At 40.3% G+C, this 18,229-nt stretch overlaps 4 protein-coding genes across 5 annotated transcripts; all 4 read left to right on the forward strand.

Moving 5' to 3' along the window:
• Positions 1–216: 216 nt before the first annotated feature.
• On the forward strand, positions 217–1,115 carry LOC108140366 (salivary glue protein Sgs-5-like). Its single transcript, XM_017263060.2, has 3 exons — positions 217–686; positions 741–929; positions 994–1,115. The coding sequence occupies exons 1-3, from the start codon at positions 230–232 to the stop codon at positions 1,026–1,028; spliced, it is 681 nt and encodes a 226-aa protein (XP_017118549.2). The 5' UTR covers positions 217–229; the 3' UTR covers positions 1,029–1,115.
• Positions 1,116–1,847: 732 nt separating this feature from the next.
• LOC108140365 (chorion class high-cysteine HCB protein 13) lies at positions 1,848–2,268 on the forward strand. The gene is made up of 2 exons (XM_041709289.1): positions 1,848–2,107; positions 2,164–2,268. Exon 1 carries the CDS (start codon positions 1,897–1,899, stop codon positions 2,092–2,094), a length of 198 nt encoding a protein of 65 aa, XP_041565223.1. The 5' UTR covers positions 1,848–1,896; the 3' UTR covers positions 2,095–2,107; positions 2,164–2,268.
• A 10,930-nt stretch (positions 2,269–13,198) lies between these two features.
• Positions 13,199–17,667, forward strand: LOC108140717 (adenosine 3'-phospho 5'-phosphosulfate transporter 1). 2 transcript variants are annotated; one of them, XM_017263679.2, is made up of 5 exons: positions 13,199–13,660; positions 13,724–14,777; positions 15,015–15,140; positions 15,204–15,378; positions 17,603–17,667. In XM_017263679.2, the coding sequence occupies exons 1-4, from the start codon at positions 13,617–13,619 to the stop codon at positions 15,372–15,374; spliced, it is 1,395 nt and encodes a 464-aa protein (XP_017119168.1). In that variant the 5' UTR covers positions 13,199–13,616; the 3' UTR covers positions 15,375–15,378; positions 17,603–17,667. The 2 variants fall into 2 exon arrangements, with proteins under 2 accessions (XP_017119168.1, XP_017119167.1); XM_017263678.2 differs by lacking the exon at positions 17,603–17,667 and having other exon boundaries at positions 15,204–15,622.
• On the forward strand, positions 15,867–17,858 carry LOC108140718. The gene is made up of 2 exons (XM_017263680.2): positions 15,867–17,367; positions 17,603–17,858. Exons 1-2 carry the CDS (start codon positions 16,465–16,467, stop codon positions 17,756–17,758), a joined length of 1,059 nt encoding a protein of 352 aa, XP_017119169.1. The 5' UTR covers positions 15,867–16,464; the 3' UTR covers positions 17,759–17,858.
• The last annotated feature ends 371 nt before the right edge of the window (positions 17,859–18,229 follow it).

Here is an 18,229-nt window from a genome sequence, read left to right on the forward strand (position 1 = left end):
ATACTGTAGGTATTGAGTAGGAAAAATTCTTTTGTATATTTCGGTCAGTCAAGGTTATTCTCGTGCCGCTTAAAGCGCACGTTCTGCAAACATTTTGGGATCTTTACTCTGTGTGCACTAAGTCAACCAATTGGTTTGCCACAACTGCTAAAACAATGGGGTACATTTAATATAAATAGCGAAATGATTGTCTTTTGTTAACAGTTTTACTTTCAGTAACCCTAAAGAAATGTTCAATTTTAAATTATTATTGCTGTTGTTGGTTGTTTGGAGGTTCTCCTATGCCCATGTAGTCCACGAACCTGAACCGGAACCAGAGCAAGACCCTGACCCTGAGCCTGAAACAGACCCGGAACTTGAGTCAGAACCTGATCCTGAACCAGAGCCCGATCCAGAGCCTGAACCAGAGTTTGATCCAGAGTCTGACCCAGAGCCTGAACTGGAACCTGAGCCTGAACCCGAAACTGATCCTGAACCAGAGGCCGAACCAGAGACGGAACCAGAGCCTGAACACGAGCCCGAGCCTCTAATAGTAACGTCAACGACAACAACAATCCCACCCGACGATTGCAATATCTACTACAGAAATTACCAATGGGCTCTCCAGGACGGTGTCTGCCGTTGTTTGCAGAACGAATATCTTATGAAAAACGAAAACGATCAACGCATTAAGGACGGTAAAACCCGTAAGTAAATAAAATTCATTAAAAAACGATTTCGATTGATATAACATATTCCAGCACTTGTACCCGTTTCCGAGCAACTTTGCCGTAGTTTCATTAAAAGCAGGTGCTGTGTGGGATTCCCCGTAGTTGCTGAGTTCCCCATACCACCTCCTTGCGGATGCAATCGAAAACAAGGCACAATCGCCACAGAGCGATTTTTCAGTCTGTGTCACCTGCTAAAATTCTCTTCTGAGAACAGAAAACGTAAGTTCGAATCCAAGTAAAATACCACAATAATACTCTAATAATATATTATTTCTACTCACAGCATTCTTAACATACTCGTATTGTTGGCCAATCTAAGTGGAATGCAACCAGTAAAAAAAATTTGTTAACTGCTTGTTATCCTCATATTTAATTAAGTTTAATTTATGTACTGGGGAGATGGAAAACTTTTAATATTATATAAGAAAATAAATGTGTTAGTATAAATAAATTGTATAAATTGTATTAAATTATACGAAAAAAAAAATTATTTTAAAAATTAATAAAAATAACTGTTTAATAAAAATAAAATGTTAATAATTTTAAAGAATTGCTTGAAAATAGCATTATAATTTATTAGACGGTATAGTAGCTTATCTGTTTAATTTCTCATAAATCAGTAAAATCAGGGGTAATGGGTTTAGATATGACTGTACATTGTTTCCATAATCAATGCAACAGTGCGTTTTACACAAAAAGTGCCCAAATGCCATAAAACCTCCATCATTGAGTTGAATCATTTAATTTATTCTCTTATTGCTACCAACATTAATTGTATTATCTTACTGGCTTAAAAGTATACAAAGTCTTGGTTAAACATATATAATATTTTATATTTTGTTTTCGAAATACCAAGCTTGTGTAGAATTGCATATTAATACATTTATAATCGCTTAAATTAAGAAATATTTTTATTCATTTCAATTTTATTTAACATTAATACTTATCATTTTGTTTTTCCAATGGGATGTTTCATTTGCCCTGAATCACCTCATCATATATAGCCATTATATATTATTGCACATATGGTGCATATGTTTACTCGATCAGCAGCGATAGCCAAGAATAGCACCAAAAATCAACTGGTCAAATAGATGTTTTCTCTGTTTCGCACCTATAAAGACCCGTTGATCATTACCCAGACCCACAGTTTCGAGTGCAATCCAGTTCCTCCAGGCCGATCGCAATGTTCAATATCAAGCTAATCATCCTGGTTGCCCTGACCATCTCCATGGTTCAGAGTTGTTGCATCGACGAGCCCGAGCAGGGTAATTGCGGATGTGGAAAGTCCCAGTGCTCCTCATGTGGACACGTCAAGTCCTGTGGATGTGGATGCAAACCTTGTCGTTGTCCCTCATCTGGTGGCGGTGGCTGCCAGGGTTAGACCAGGAATTCAGGTACGCTTATAAAATAAAATCAACGTGATCTTGTAATAAATTCACCCGAATTCCAGACCAGGACATGCGCAAGCGGCACAAAGGACTCTGCCCACATTGAACCATTGTTTTTAAAATTATTTGTTTTTAACTTTCATTAAAGTGTAGTTACATTTTGCAAACTTTCATCTTTTTCGCACTTTGTGCGCTCAATTGTGAAGGGAGCGCCACAATGAGCAGACAATCATTTTCATTGCATTGATCACTTTTTTATTCATATCCGTTCACTCGTTGGCAAAGTAATTTCTTTGTTCTTTCCGCCACGCTTTCTTGATTTCCCCAGTTCCGCAATGGGGAACAAAAGGAAAAGTAATCATATCCGGACCCCAGCACTTTTCCTTTTTCCCCCGGTGTATCTCCTTTGCACTTTTCTACGTGAATTTGTTTTTTGTTCCTTTTGCCCGCTCCTCCAGTATTCCATTTCATTTGCTGGCTTCTGATGTTCTTCTCCTTAATGATGACAAATTACGTTTTCGTACTGACTCTTTATCAACTTGTTATTTTTTTTTAAATGATTTTATAAGCATTCATAATTTTATATTTTCAAAACATACGTTCCAAGAACGTTTTAAAACGGTAAATATAAAATTTACTAAAATGAGAGTAACCTGGCCCAAACTTTATTTCCTATTATTCTACCTGACCGAGAGCCTGCTGGCTATATATACATATATATATATATACGGACATAGAAGACCCACCTGGTCGCAGAGTGGAGACGGCAGGACATCTTCGCCTAATAACCCTAAAAGCCTTATCGAGTCATTTAGTATGAAAACAAGCAATTAAAATGATGAATATGCAATAAACGTGGATTGTGAATACAAACACACTTGCACCCAACCACTGCCTCTCAAATAAACGATAGCTCCTCGCGTTCCATACATTTTATATGCTAATGAGCGGCACACAAAAATAAAAGAGTCGAATTTTTCGGGAATAAAATGAAAGGAAAAAGGCGGACGAACATACATTTGCCTAATGAAAATAGCGCCATTAAAATGGGAAAAACAACTTTAGATACCGAAATTCGAAACACGGCGAGTTTTGGCAATTAAAAGGATACGAATGGAACAAGCTCCTATCAAATACCCGCTGCGATGTTGAATATGTATGCGTTTTTATATATTTATATGTGTATATATTTATACACATTTATATGTATCTCCATGATCGTCTAGCAAATTAGAGATTAACACGCATGTGTCGTCCTTTTCGGGTAGTAGTCTGACTTCTGGTTCATTGACCGCCGCTGGGCAATAAAAGTAAATGACTCCGAAAACTTGGCGGCCAGTTTTATAACTTAACGAATTAGAGCAATTTGAGAAGACTATAAAAACGTCCGGAAAACCGCAGAGGTATGTTGAAAATTTTTTCGAAATTTTCAGTGGCGCGTGCAGTTTCAGGTAAAGTTGGCTAGAACAGGGGTGTGTTTAATAGGCCACAACGGACATTACATAGATCCTGGGGTCGGAGGACGCATATCAGTGGAAAATTAAGTGCATTTCGAGGACTTAAAAATTGGACAGTTGAAATGGAGACACACCCGTGCCAGGCCATAATAATTGGCTGGCATCTATCTAGCTCTTGCAATGCAAACATATTAATTAATTCGAGGCCTATGCGCCTGTCAGTTGTCCGTGCATCGCAATCGCATCTCAGGTTTAACTGAGGTCAACTCGGGTCGGTTCAACAACTTAATTATAGTGCGAGTGTCTCAGTGTTTTGCATTTCCACGTCCAATTTATTGTTTGTTTCTCCAATTGAGCGACCGCCCCACCCCGCCCCGCCCCGCAGTAATTTGATAATTGCAATTGCGTGTGTGTGTGCATTTGCGGTCGACAGCTTGTTAGCCAGCCTGAAGGCTTAATTGGCCTTTAATTTGTTGCAAATTTGCCGCGGGCCCAATTATGCCGCCCAATAGTGTCGACATAATGTTCGAATTACATTTACAACTGTATCGAGCCTGTCTAATATATATTATTAGTAGTATTTGTAGTGTGATTTGCACAGCCGATTGCAAAAAGAGTTGGCCCGTCGTTCTCTGCCGGAAATTAGCCGCACTAAACTTGATAAGCCAAATAAAATGGTTGAGTGACAATTGGCTAAACGAAATTGATTGATGAGACAGCCCGAATGTAGCTAAAACTTTGACAGATTGCCCGGAGATAACTGCAGGATTCGAGCATCCTTATCAGACTCATCGTGGCACGAGTCGAACAAATATTGTGACAGCAAGGAAAGGGGTCGCAAATGTAAATGCGTGCAGCTTATTGACATTAATGTAACAATTGTCAAAAGGATTTATTAACAGCCCTGAGGGGATGGCGATGGTGCGAAGGGTGCGGCACTTTCGGTGGTGACGGTGGCTCTAAGTGCCATCAATCATTTGATTGATATTAATGAGCTCAAATTTGCATTATTCCAATGAGGATCACATGTTTTAGTGAAGTTGTTGTTTAGAAACGAGTCAGTTTGCCAAATGTTTGCATACATTTCAGGCGTAATTAAGTTTTCGGAGCACCGGAGTTTTCCATTAGCAACGGGGAAATCACAATTCGAAGTGTATTTGCAATCAGACGACATCCTTCGGCTGGCATGCAAATAAATTATAACGAATTTGCACAGACACTGAAAAAATCCTCAAATATCGAGCCAAGCCGAAAAGAAGAGAAAAACTCAAATGTAACAAGAAGATCAACAACAAAGCTGCAGGAATACAAATTACCAGGCCACAAAAAGCCAGACACCACCACTCACATCCTGGATATACAAAAATATACTCGTAGCTGCTGTACACAACACAACACAACAAAACACACCGCACCGTTCACTTACTTAGCCATATAAATGCACAGTTTGTGATGCATATAAAAAGCGGAAAGCAAATTTGAATTTTTAAATTAGTTTTGTTAACTTTGCCCGTTGTTGTGCAGTCGCTCTGGCAGGGCCTGGAAATGTTTAACGACTCGTAAGGAAATTGCGAAGTAAAATGTCTTCAGGAATTCCACATTTTCCGTATACGTAGCAAAAAGCCGAAGGAAACCGGCTACAAATGCGGCAAAAAAAAACCACAAGATGGCGTTGAGTGGGTGGATGGCGGGTTAGGTGGGTGGTTGGGTGGGTTTTGGGAGTTTTGGCAAGCTGGGGGTGGTTCCCTTGGCTGACTGCTGAAAATGGCGAATTAAATTTGAAATTGCGGTCGGTTGTTGGAGGACAGAGAGGTATGTACCCAAAGGGGGAGAGAGAAAGAAGGAAAATGTCACAGCAAGTTGAGGTAAAAGTTGCGTCTGGCATTGCTTTTGTTGTGTAAAATATGGAAAAATGTCTTCTCCTCGCCTGATAATGTGCGGCTAGGTATGCGGCGACTACTGCTTATGCATACCAAATGTGTGTGACAACTCCGCTGTACCGCCCATGCCACGCCCACCGGGCGGTGGAGCGCATCCGAAGCGGCAGCAAGTTTATTTGTTTTGTCAGTCGCTGCACGCAGCTTGGAGACCAGTTGATGGCTTGGAAAATAAGCTCAGGGCTTTCTCGAGAATCATACCATCACCTCATTTGAAATGCAAAGAAGCACTTTCCTAAAAAAAATTAAAATTATGTTTCTCTTACCTCATCTTGGAGTGAAAGCAAATGATAATTTACATCTGATGTCAAAGATATCAAATCCTTGTCCTAGTAGTAAATGTAAGAACGTGTTTTCTCCTTTTTGGTATTAATTTTAAGTATTAAAAATATTTGTCAAGTTGTTTTTAGAATGAAGTAACTACATTCATTTCAACCTTTAGGAACGTTTGCAATCCATTAAAACTTTATCAAATCACAGAGGATTTCAAAATTGGCATATTAAGAGCATGTTAAGCAAAGAAAACCTTTGGAAATAAACTGCACAAAATATTAAAGTAATTTATAAAAAAATTGTTTCTTGATTTGAAACAAATCATATTAATATAATTATCAATTATAAAAATCTCTCTAATATTGTTAGCATTCAAAATTAATTTTAAGTTTTCAAAATGAATAGTTATAATACACACTAAGTAACTTTTATCGTTCATGTGTATAAATATTTCTCAAACAAAATAGATCCTAGGAAATAAAAATTAAATGCTGACCAATCAGTTAAAAGAGAATCCCCATAAACACACCCACCCAAAAACACACATGATTGCCACAAAGCTGGAGCAGACAGCAAAAGAGATAGCATGACAAATCGCAAAAAAATGACTTTGTGCAATTTATTTTGCCAAGTAAAATTACTTGTCGCCTGGAGGGAATGACGTAGAACATGGACGGGATCCAGTGCACTTACGGGACTGGGGTATTTAGCTATCCATCTACATAGATATATAGATATGTGTATGAATGGGTGGGGGTTTAAATTGGACAAACAACAACAAAGGCGGTGGCACACTCAAAGTGAACGCCATGTCACGGAAAATATTAAAATTAGCTTTAACATGTCTCGTTTGTGTGCAGTGGCTCATATTTTGCCTTTGGTGCGAAATGTTGCAATCAAAAATTGGTCGACGACCCTCATCTCCTCCCCTCGCTGAAAAGATGAAAGACGCCGGGCTAAATTGGAGCGGGCTATAAAGTAAGAGCCGGAAAACTTTTGATGCTGTTTGCTACTTTTCACATTTCCCTGTCAGCATCGTCCTGACCGCAGTGTGTTCCTTTTCATTTAAACTTTTTTGTCTTTTTTCTGCGCCGCTTTTGATTTCAGGACGGGTCGAGGACATGGACACTTTTCCATTTCTCTTGGTTTGTCAGTCAATTTCTGAAGATTCCAGTTGATAAAAACTCTGATTGGCTCCTTTCGTTGCCAAACAAATTATCATAATCCCACTCAAAGAAAAAAGAAGAAGAAACATGGGGCAACACATTTTGAATCAGTTTTTCAAAAAAATTCTATATAAATATGTTTAATTTTAAAATAAGTGGTATAAGTCTAAGCAAAAAAAGATGGTTTTCTAAAATCAAACGTATATTAAGCCTAATAAATTTAAAAGCATATTCATTTATTTGCATTAATTATTTTCAAATTTCACTTACAAAAACAAATAATTTATATAGCTTTTTTATATTAATTTAGCTGCCATCACATAATTTATTGTCTGAAGTTTTTTTTCTTCCAGACTGCAGAATTGTTTTATGGATATTTTTAAAATGATGGCAAAAATTAAATGAACTCATTTAGAATTAATTTTTAGTTAAAGGCTTTTTCTAAAATAAAATTCCCTTAAGTCAAGCATAATTTTTGTCTTAGTGCCTTATTTATGACTGGCAGTAGGACAGCATCTCAAGTAATCCAACAAAAAGTTTCTCATCTCGAGTTTTGCCCCTTGGTTTGCATACAAATGTGTAAGGTTAAAACTAATTAAATGTGCCAATGTGTTCTTGTTGTTCGAACGCTTGGACTTTATTTTTCATTACATTTCTGTGCTGTGGCACAGATTCAGATTGGGGCGACGGCTTGACAAATGGATGTGGGTGTCAAAGAGCTTTGATAACTCGCCGGCAATGGCTGTTCTAAACAAATGGCGCCATCAATTTCGAGGTGTGGCCTGTCCGGAGTTGGCGTGGCCTTTCAGTCGGAAAAGCAGGGAAAAGCGGGGAAATGCGGGGGGAAAGCCGGGGAAATGTACAAGCTAATTTTCATGCTCGGCACGCGCACAAATACCAGGAGGTGGTTGATTCACTTGGTTGGCTGACTGGCTGACTGGCATATTAGAGTAATTAAATGGCAAACGCAAACTTAATTGGAACGACTGTCTGAGTGCGAGGGAGTCGGCAGTAAAATAAAAAAAGTCCCCATAAAACTTAACTTGAACGGCGACCATTTTGCGGGCATTACTACTATTACATCGCATCGCATCGCATCGCAGTGCGTGCCTATTTTATTTAACAAATTAGCATAATTGTTCACAAAATAAAATTCAACTTAAGCACAAATGATGGTCGGCGCTGTTAATTAACATGTGGGTGCAGGCAGGACATCCGAAATGGAGGCGGACTTATCCCGCAGCGCAAATTAGTTGTGTACGCCAATGCTAATTGCGAAATGGCATGTCCTTCGGCAATGAAAAAAACCTCCCGTTACGGGGGAAAATATATGAAAATTGTTTTGACTTTAGATAAGCGACAAAGTCGACCGGCTGATGGGTTGGGCCTCGAGAATATGCCGTGATAGAGGGAGCCGGCCGGGAAACGACAATCAAATTTATGACCTGCAGTTGAAGATGAGACTTGAGCGCCACTTGACTAGTTTAATTACCGGGTTGCAGCATTGCGAAAGTTGTACTTAACCATGGCTATTGAGGGGGACAGCTGTTCGAGTGCCCTGCGAGATCTCATCTTCCCGACCCCTTTTTGTACCCCATTGTACGAGTGCGAGTACGAGTACGAGTATCTAAGCATCTGACTCCGGCTGTGCGGCTTTGTGTGTGTCCATCTGAGATAAGCTTTGTCGCCAGTTTGCTGACAACACGCAATGACAACTTTGCCGAGCTACCTATGAAGTTGTTCTGCCCCTGCTTTGTCCGATTTTCAGCGGCAGATACATCCAGACGTGTGTGTGTGTATGTTCAAAGGCAATTTCGAGCGGCACACACAATGACAAGTGCTATCGTCCTCGTCATTATTGTCACAGTCATTGTCCAGGGATCGCCTTGGCCCCTCGATTTCGCCCTTCGTCTTCGTCCGTTGCCTTTGTTTAAAGTGTCGGCCGGCGCACCATTGTCCTTGTTGTTGGCATTGAAAAGTCGCCGTTGCTACGCTTATCGCGCAAACAATTTAGCAAATGGCCCAAATTATTGGCTAATATTATTGAGTTCGATAGGAAAAGCAAGCGAAATTATCAAACGTTATTGGTTCTAAACGAACCAACTATGTAGTTTCACTAAATTGAATTGAGATATATAGAATTGAAAATTGGTAGATTAAGTATACTCACTGAATTAAGCAAACAAAAAATAATAAAAAGAGGATATTTATAAAACATCTAGACTGAAACTATAAAAAATTCTTTACCTTATGTTGATTGCTAAAGTAGCTTTGTAATACATATTTATACCCTTGCAGAGGGTATTATAATTTCAGTCAGAAGTTTGCAACGCAGTGAAGGAGACATCTCCGACCCTATAAAGTATATATATTATTGATCAGCATCACTAGTAGAGTCGATCTAGCCATGTCCGTCTGTCCGTCCGTCTGTCCGTCTGTCCGTCCGTCTGTCAGTCTGTCCGTCTGTCCGTCTGTCCGTCCGTTTATATGCAAACTAGTCTCTCAGTTTTAAAGCTATCTGCATGAAACTTTCCCAAAAGTTGTCTTTCTATTGCAGGTAGTATATAAGTCGGAAAGAGCCGGATCGGACGACTATAGCATATAGCTCCCATAGGAACAATCGGAAAAATAATTGAAAAAAAATTATAACTTTGCTGTTTTTTAATTTTTTGTTTAGTTCTTCGACATATAGCAATGGTTAAATAATTCAGAATTATGGTTTAAATTACATCAAAATCGGACGACTATAGCATATAGCTCCCATAGGAACAATCGGAAAAATAATTGAAAAAAAATTATAACTTTGCTGTTTTTTAATTTTTTGTTTAGTTCTTCGACATATAGCAATGGTTAAATAATTCAGAATTATGGTTTAAATTTCATCAAAATTGGACGACTATAGCATATAGCTCCCATAGGAACAATCGGAAAAACAATTGAAAAAAATTATAACTTTGCTGTTTTTTAATTTTTTGTTTTGTCCTTCGACATATAGCAATGGTTAAATATTTCAGAATTATGGTTAAAATTTCATCAAAATCGGACGACTATAGCATATAGCTCCCATAGGAACAACCGGAAAATAAAAGAAAAAAAATTATAACTTTGCTGTTTTTTAATTTTTTGTTTAGTTCTTCGACATATAGCAATGGTTAAATATTTCAGAATTATGGTTAAAATTTCATCAAAATCGGACGACTATATCATATAGCTCCCATACAAATAATAAAAATATATAAAAGAACAATCAAATAATTAAGCTGCAAATCGTCATAGCTTCAATGTTTTTAAACATATACGCAAGTAAATCATAATTTTAATGTTTTCAAAAATATTTAATTCTTGCGATAGCTGCAAGGGTATATGAACTTCGGCTTGCCGAAGTTTGCTTTCTTTCTTGTTTTTTGTATTTTAAGTATTTTAAGTTACTTTTTAAAATTTGAGAAATGTTTCCCATCTAGACAAATAAAATCTATCTTCTGAATTACTGAAAATTACCATTATTTAAAGATGTATTGTTTTTGTACATTATATTTCATTTAATTGTTTTCGTATATATTTTTTTCTTCTAACCATTATCAGTGCCTCAAACCAATTTGTAAGCCTCGCTGAGCTTTTCGAGCTTTTCCAGTTATTGCGTATACGCAAAAACTCAACCCCCTTGAATATGTTTATGCATGTTTGCCCGCATGTGTGTGCGTTCGTCGCACGCACACTGATTCCAATAGACGCACACATGGGCAGCTGTGCGTTCGGAATGTCGAGTTATGCTGACATGTTGCTCCGCCTTCTTCGGATTATGCTCGCCTGGTATGAAATCTACCACGAAAGAATGTGTACGAGTATGTGACGGACGAATACACGTGTCGCCGGAATACACATGCGGAAAGCGGGCGAGTGTGCGAGATGCTGCCACGCACACAAGGATGGAGCCAAAGACACAGGACACGGCTCTCTTCTTCTTTCTCTTTAGGCGGGTGTGTGCGAGTCGCGACCTTGAGCACGAGTAGCGCACTTAATGATGCTGCAAAAGCAACCCCTAAATCACCACCAAACCATATACAGTTGTGGCCAAAATGAGAAATACAAAGAGGTGTAAAAAGTGAGCATAGAATTTATATCCGCTTAGAGTAATTAAATTAGCAATTATACTCCGATTTTTTATTCGGTTTATTTTATTAGTTTCATATGTAATTTTTTCTATTTTTTATGCTTAACACATTAGTTAATTAAGGGTAAAGCACATAACTTAACATCAAATGAGTATTTATAATTTTAATGAAATAAACGATATATTAAATATTTTATTATTTTTGCGGTTTTCGAAGTAAACTTACTTACTTTATTTAAGCTTGTAAACTTAGGATATCGAAAACTATCACCAAGGTGTCCAAAAGTATGCTATGATTTATTGTTTTCCCCTGAAATCTTTGAAAATTGAGAGGGATGCGCTTATATTTGCATAAATGTATAAAGCCAGGACTATATTGAAAATATGCAAATTAATCTTCAATCTTTATTTATGACCGTTACTGTAGCTACAACCACCCGGGGTGGGTACGACAATGTAAAGACGTAGTAATGGACGCTCCGCCTGGCGATTCTGTTCGCCTGGTGCACTAAGGTTGCTCCTAGTTACGACGTAACTGTTAACCGGTTTGGCCCGTCGACGGCACTGCTCTCACATGTTAGCGTTATGTAATGGCCTCGACAGTGGGTAACGGACGTGAATAACCCGGCCCAGTCGGTGGGCGGGCAGCTATACTCCGCCCCGTAGATCACGCCCTAGTGGGCGACATGCGCACTGCCTCGGATTCGATGGGACACCCACCCGGATTCCTGGTCGCCTGGTAATCCTTGGGCGTTACCTTAAGAAGGGTTAAACCGCTGATGGACACGTGTCTGTCTATTTGAATGTGCTGCCGCTGCTGCCGCTGCTGCTGCTACAGAGGTTCTTGGCCGGGTTCTTGGCAAAAATCACAAAGAACCAGTCCGGCGGTGCGACGCTCGTTTTGGGCGCCACCCAATGCCCGCACTCGCTAATTGAAACGCTCCGCAGTACGCGGAGGTTGCCCGTGCCTGTGACCCACCCACTTGGGCGGGCAGGGGCGTAGTCCCTGCCGCGGAGTCCCTGCTGCAGTGGTTGTCAGTGCTGGCAGTGTTTTGGATTTATTTTAATGGGTATATACAATAAACAATAGCCATTAGCAGAATATTGACGACTGTGGTATATCCAGTGCAAGTGTGATGAAAGTTGGAACGATATAACCAACCCTCACCACCTTCAAAAACTTTTTTTTTAACATTTAAACTTAACTTAAACTTTCTGGAACATTTTCTTGTAAGAGTCATTTCTAAGCTTAGTTTCACTAAAATATTTATATACTTATCATTTATTATTATAAAATGTATTATAAGAGCATTGCAAATGTTTTAAAGGCTTGGTACTTGCCATAAAAAGACCAAAACGGCAGAACTTGTGGTTGCAAGACCGAGGACACGCCACTGCCATCGAAACCCACCCCTAATAAAAAGTGTGGCAATGTCAAGCGACACTCCCCTCGCACATACACACACATATAGATTTCCGAGTCCTTTCGCTTTCAATTCCTTTTCTGGGGGTGTCCTCTGAATCACACATTCCAATCTCTTTTTCTCATTGCTGTGCGCCTGGTATTAGACTTCAAGCGGAATTTCCTTTCGTTTGACTGTAATTTTAGAAGTGTTAAAAATTTGAGTTAGCATTTGGCATTAGCATTTAAAGCCACTGTTACATAGTGAAAACAAGTTCAATTTTTATATAGGAATAAACAAAATAACCTTTATTTTTAGAAATAAAGATGAGAGCTTACATTGATTGATTGAAAACTCCAGGGAATTATTGAAAAAGAAAAAATCTTTGGAAGAGATCTTGAATTTTTAAGCTTGGAAATTCGATTGTTACTTTAAGCAGCTGTCTTTGGTTTTACATAGTAAAAGTTTTTCTTAATTCTGATAAATGTATTTATATTAAAAGTATAAAAAGAGGGACACTTTTTTTAAACTAAGTTTATTTTTTTAAAAAAGAATAAGAATAAGAATAATGTTCACTAAAATAAGAACATTCTTTTAATCTACTAAGGTTTCTCAGTTTCCTAAAATAAGAATAATAGATGTTATTTTTAAAAGACACTTTAGTTTTGTAAGTTAACGGTTTCATTCTTTTCAAAAAACAAAATGCACTAGCGCCAGAAAACATCGATAACCATGACAATCGGTTGTGTCCCATCACCGTCGATAGGGTCCACCTCTAGAAAATTTAATTTCGACAATTATTTATTGTTTTTCTGGACGTGTGAACAATGGAGCGATCCGGCGTGTTTGAGCAGCTGGCCTGAGCGCCGGCTGCCCGAATCCCCCGGAATCCCACTCCGACAGAAGTCCAGAGTGTCTCCCGCCGCCAAACGAACCGCACGCACATCTGGCAGCGGAGTGTAAACAAACCCGAGAGATATGATAATTGTGCGCTTATTATGCAAAAACTAGTTTGGAAGCGGCGCGCCGGTTGTTGAACTCTTGACACTTGACTGGTTGGCTGGCCGGCGAAAATAGAGAACCGCCCGCGGGTTCAATAAGAATCGGCAAATCGGTCGAGTCAGCACCTCTGGGAATTCAATTCGGTAAAGTCAACGAAACAAGCCACATGTATGCCTACAAGATGGGTCGAGTTCCAGAGCTGGTTATATGGTAAGTACATATATAATACAACTGATTTAACTAAACTAAACCTGTCTTCAATCTCGCAAACAGCTCCTTTATCGTGGTCAGCTTGCTGGTCATACACTTCTTCTCGGATCTGCTGCGAGCCTCGCTTGGAGGCTACTACAACCAGGATGTGACCCTTTCCCAGCTGGTGGAGGCCCAGAGCTCGGACTACGCCTGGCTGCTGAAGCTCCTGGTCAATTGCTTTGGCTACAGCTGCGTCTTTGTGCCGGGCTACTTGATCTACAAATATGTGGGACGCATAAATTACTTGGAGAGGGGCAATCAGACCATCCTGCATAGAGCCATCAATATGTGCATCACGGGAAACTCTGGGCACGATCAACTGGATGCCGGAAGCAGCTCCACGGATAAGGATCGTCCGGCGGCTTCAGTGGCCCCCAAACGCACAAGTTCCCAGGAGGCAGTGCAGCTTTTATGGTGCTTTGGCGGATTGATGGTCTCCTATCTCACTTGGGGCGTGCTGCAGGAGAAAATAATGACTCAGCACTATCTCAATTTCGCGGGCGAGAGCGCCAAGTTCAAGGACTCACAGTTCCTGGTGTTCTCCAACCGATTGTTGGCCTTTTTAGTGGCTCTGGCCTACCTGCAATGGCAGCCCTCACCAGTGCGACACCGGGCTCCGCTGTACAAGTACTCCTATGCCTCCTTCTCGAACATAATGAGCGCTTGGTTCCAGTACGAGGCCCTAAAGTTCGTCAACTTTCCCACTCAGGTGCTGGCTAAGTCCTGCAAGATTATACCCGTAATGCTGATGGGCAAACTGATGTCCAAGGCCAAGTACGAGAGCTACGAGTACGTCACAGCCCTGCTCATCTCACTGGGCATGATCTTCTTCATGAGCGGCTCCTCGGACAGCAGCAAAGCCAGCGGTGTGACCACGCTCACGGGCATCTTCCTTCTCTCAATGTACATGATCTTCGACAGCTTCACCGCTAACTGGCAGGGATCGCTCTTCAAGAGCTACGGCATGACGTCGCTGCAAATGATGTGCGGCGTGAATCTGTTCTCATCCATCTTCACTGGAGCCTCACTGTCGATGCAGGGCGGATTCATGGACTCGTTGGCATTTGCCACAGAGGTGGGTGTTTAAAGAAGATACGGTGAAAGACAACAACATGACTTCATAACAAGTTAGTTAACAAAGATAAATATTTAATGAATATATTCAGTATTGTTTGGGTAACCCAAAATGCACACTATTTCAAACTAAAGTTTACCCAAGCTGAATACAACCTTTTTGTTTAACACATAAATTACTTAATATATAAAATTCACCAGAACGGTCCTACCTCACATTCTATTTCTTCATTTCTAGCATCCAAAGTTCGTGTTTGATATGGTGGTGCTTTCCATTTGCTCAGCGGTCGGCCAATTGTTTATCTATCACACAATTGATGTCTTCGGCCCAGTTGTGTTTACTATAATAATGACGCTGCGACAGGTGAGTCCAATCTGTTTGCAAGTGGAATGGGGCTTATTTACTCAACTGTTCTATTCTCGGCAGGCCGTGGCCATCATGCTCTCTTGCTTCATCTATCAGCACAGCATTTCGGTGCTGGGCATCTTCGGAGTTCTCATCGTCTTCGTGGCCATCTTCCTGAGGGTCTACTGCACCCAGCGGTTGAGAGCAATGCGCAAACGGGCCGAGGCCAACAAGCCCAAAATGGCCGTCTAACCAGGTACACTAACTCGCCTCGAATACAACGCACAGACTTCCTAGCTCAGCCTACTTTTTGTACTGATAGCAGCTCATGGTAGATCCACTTCCAAAGCCCAAACAGAGGCTGCTTGGTCTCCCCAAAAATGTACAGTTTTGTTTTTCTAGTTCTAAGTTGAATGTATACTTATAACCGTGGGCGTAGACGCCTAACAAACGATTTTTGTTCTTAAATAGACATTTTATATGTACCTATACTACAAAAATAATGTAAGTTTCACAAACTATTTTTGCAATTAACATTCGATTTCGTTATACATGACCCGAATTCGATCACTAATCTGGTAGTTTTTTGGTAGACTCATTCAACGATAATTTTTAAATGTAATATACATATTTCTAAGAATTTGGAACTCGAAGTTTTTATACCTTTTTAGGCTCAATTATTGTGTCTATCACGATATTGACTAATATGGCATATTTTTAAAAATAAGATGTCAATGCCTTTATAGTCACTCATCCAAATTAGTTTATTGGTTAGAAAATGATTCATAGTTTATTCCAGTAATACTTTTTTGAAATTTTAAAAACATTTTTGTATTTAAACTAGGTGTTATGTTAGGTTATATGTTATAAACAAACTGCCTCGAGTTGTAGGAACGAATTGATTAATGTGAAAAGCATCCGTGCAACCCCTGGCAACTAATTAGCTCGGCTCCCATATTAGCGGCAATCGGTGCAGTCGGTAGACTCGACATTGACCCACTTTCGGGTTACATTTTTGGCAGAAATGTGTTTTTGGCAAAAACAGCAATGGGTGAGAGTTTCCATCGTTGGTTCAGGTCAATGCACATGAGTCGCCGAGTGTAACATGTTTTTTTTCCTTCGCTATTGTTGTGCCATGTGGGCGATTATACTGATGATGATGAGGTTGACGATGCCGATGCCGGTGCCGGTGGTTTGGGTGGGCGGCCTGAATTACCATATCAAAACAATGCCCTGGAAAAATTCGAGCCAATAAAAAAGGGCATTATGCAATCGCCGGTATGTCTGTCTGTCTGTCTGTCTGTCTGCCTGCCTTCTAAGGGAATAGCAACCAATTTGCCAAATGCGAGTTGGTTTTGTTTTTTGGCACACGGGCAAGGTGATAAGTTGGGGCGTACTCCGCATTAGAGGATTAGTTTGTGCCCATCCCGTCGAGCGTGCAGAAGTCTTTCGGCAATCGAATCGCGTTTCCAACATGCAACTGTTCCTTCTACTCCTTCTGGGAGCCTTGGGCTATTCGTTGGCCTATCCGCGCAGCTATAGTTACGAGTATCCCCGTCGAAGGTCCTACTCTGCCACGAACTCCGGCAGTTTGTACAACTCGCTAGGCAGCCGGAAAGCCAGGGAGGAAAGTGCCACTACCAACAAGTCGGACAAGGAGAATGCCAAGTTTGCCGGGGCTTCCAATCAGGAGCTGGACGAATCCGGTGACGAACGCACATTGCTGCTCAAAAAGAAGCTAAAGAGATTGGCGAGACCATACTTGGGCGGATATGGTGGATACGGAGGGTACGGTGGATATGGCGGATATGGTGGATATGGAGGTGGTCCCTGTGGCCCTTTTGGACGAGATGCCAAGGCTGGTCAGAAGGATCCCGATGAGCAGGGACGCTTTCTGTTCGACGTGAACGTGGTGAAAGTCTATCCCGGCGGATGTCGTGGTTACGGTGGAGGTGGCCTCGGTGGCCTTGGCGGAGGTCTCCTGTCAGATCCTCTTCCCCCAGTTCAACCCATTCCAGTGCCAGTGCGTCCGTATGCTCCTTTTGCCACCTGGTTGTCGCTCTTTGCTCCGGGAATTCTGAACTCTGCCACAGTGCCCGGTGTTCCCCTTAGAGATCCACTAAGGGATCCAGTTCGTCCGGCTGGGGATCCGCAGAGCGATCCTGAGGTGGATCCCGCCTATGCGGCACCTCCTCCAGTGCGACGACCGGTCCCCAATCGTGTCTACTACGATTCTGCCGGAGCGGTAAGTTGAAAAAAATTACAAGAATTGATTATTTACTTGGATTAAAATATCTTAAGTTTGGTTTTCTTTGTTAAAAATATGTAATTGGTTTTTAAATTACAATAGTTTTGAGTTTTGCGAATAATTTGTATTATTTTAGGTGAAAATCTGCTAAGAATATCACTTGTTTATGATTAAAAAATAATATATTTGATGATTTTCTGTACTACCTAACCACCTATCCTTTTTATTTTAGCCTCCTGTGACACCTGCTCAATTAGTTGGAGGTGTGGCGACAACCGTGAACGGAATTATTCAGCAATTGACGGGACAGGTGCAGCCAGTGTACCAAACGGGAGCCTATCGGTCAAGGGATCAGCGATCGAGGGATCAGCGAAGCAGCTACGGGTAGTCGGCTCTAATCGAATTTTCATGTAGCGATATATTTTAAAAGTACATAGATTTAAGAAATATAATAAGAACGATTTTATATACAATTTATTTAAAACAGTTTTTGTAGATAAATGGGAGATATTCAAATCAAAAATTGGTATTTACTTTCGAAGTGTATTAACTAGAAATTTAATTGGTTTCACACAAATAAATCAAAATTGAAAAGGTGAATCTATTTTTGCCATAAGGTAGGTCAAAGTAAGTTTTCAAATTTTTTTTTTTAAGATCTGTTCTTTTCTAAATTGGCTACAGGTAAAGACGTATTAAAAAACGTTGGTTTTCCCATGTTTGCTCCTCCAATGCTAGCCGAATTACCTCCCAGCAAGATTAAAGCAAGGAATTCCCCAAACCATTTCCAGGCGATGGATTAGTCAGGCCAGCGCATAAATCTCGGATCTATGGCCATTAAATTTATGCACGTCGCGTCTGC

This window comes from Drosophila elegans, unplaced genomic scaffold (genome assembly GCF_018152505.1).
Source record: "Drosophila elegans isolate 14027-0461.03 unplaced genomic scaffold, ASM1815250v1 contig_476, whole genome shotgun sequence".
Taxonomy (NCBI): Eukaryota; Metazoa; Arthropoda; class Insecta; order Diptera; family Drosophilidae; genus Drosophila; species Drosophila elegans.

Excerpts from the sequence above, each read along its gene's own strand:
- LOC108140366 (XM_017263060.2), top strand. The coding sequence starts at position 230 with ATGTTCAATTTTAAATTATTATTGCTGTTGTTGGTTGTTTGGAGGTTC. Across the intron at positions 687-740 it reads CATTAAGGACGGTAAAACCC|CACTTGTACCCGTTTCCGAG; the intron begins GTAAGTAAATAA and ends AACATATTCCAG. Across the intron at positions 930-993 it reads CTCTTCTGAGAACAGAAAAC|CATTCTTAACATACTCGTAT; the intron begins GTAAGTTCGAAT and ends TTCTACTCACAG.
- LOC108140365 (XM_041709289.1), top strand. The coding sequence starts at position 1,897 with ATGTTCAATATCAAGCTAATCATCCTGGTTGCCCTGACCATCTCCATG.
- LOC108140717 (XM_017263679.2), top strand. The coding sequence starts at position 13,617 with ATGTATGCCTACAAGATGGGTCGAGTTCCAGAGCTGGTTATATG. Across the intron at positions 13,661-13,723 it reads GTTCCAGAGCTGGTTATATG|CTCCTTTATCGTGGTCAGCT; the intron begins GTAAGTACATAT and ends TCTCGCAAACAG. Across the intron at positions 14,778-15,014 it reads CGTTGGCATTTGCCACAGAG|CATCCAAAGTTCGTGTTTGA; the intron begins GTGGGTGTTTAA and ends CTTCATTTCTAG.
- LOC108140718 (XM_017263680.2), top strand. The coding sequence starts at position 16,465 with ATGCGAGTTGGTTTTGTTTTTTGGCACACGGGCAAGGTGATAAGTTGG. Across the intron at positions 17,368-17,602 it reads ACTACGATTCTGCCGGAGCG|CCTCCTGTGACACCTGCTCA; the intron begins GTAAGTTGAAAA and ends TTTTTATTTTAG.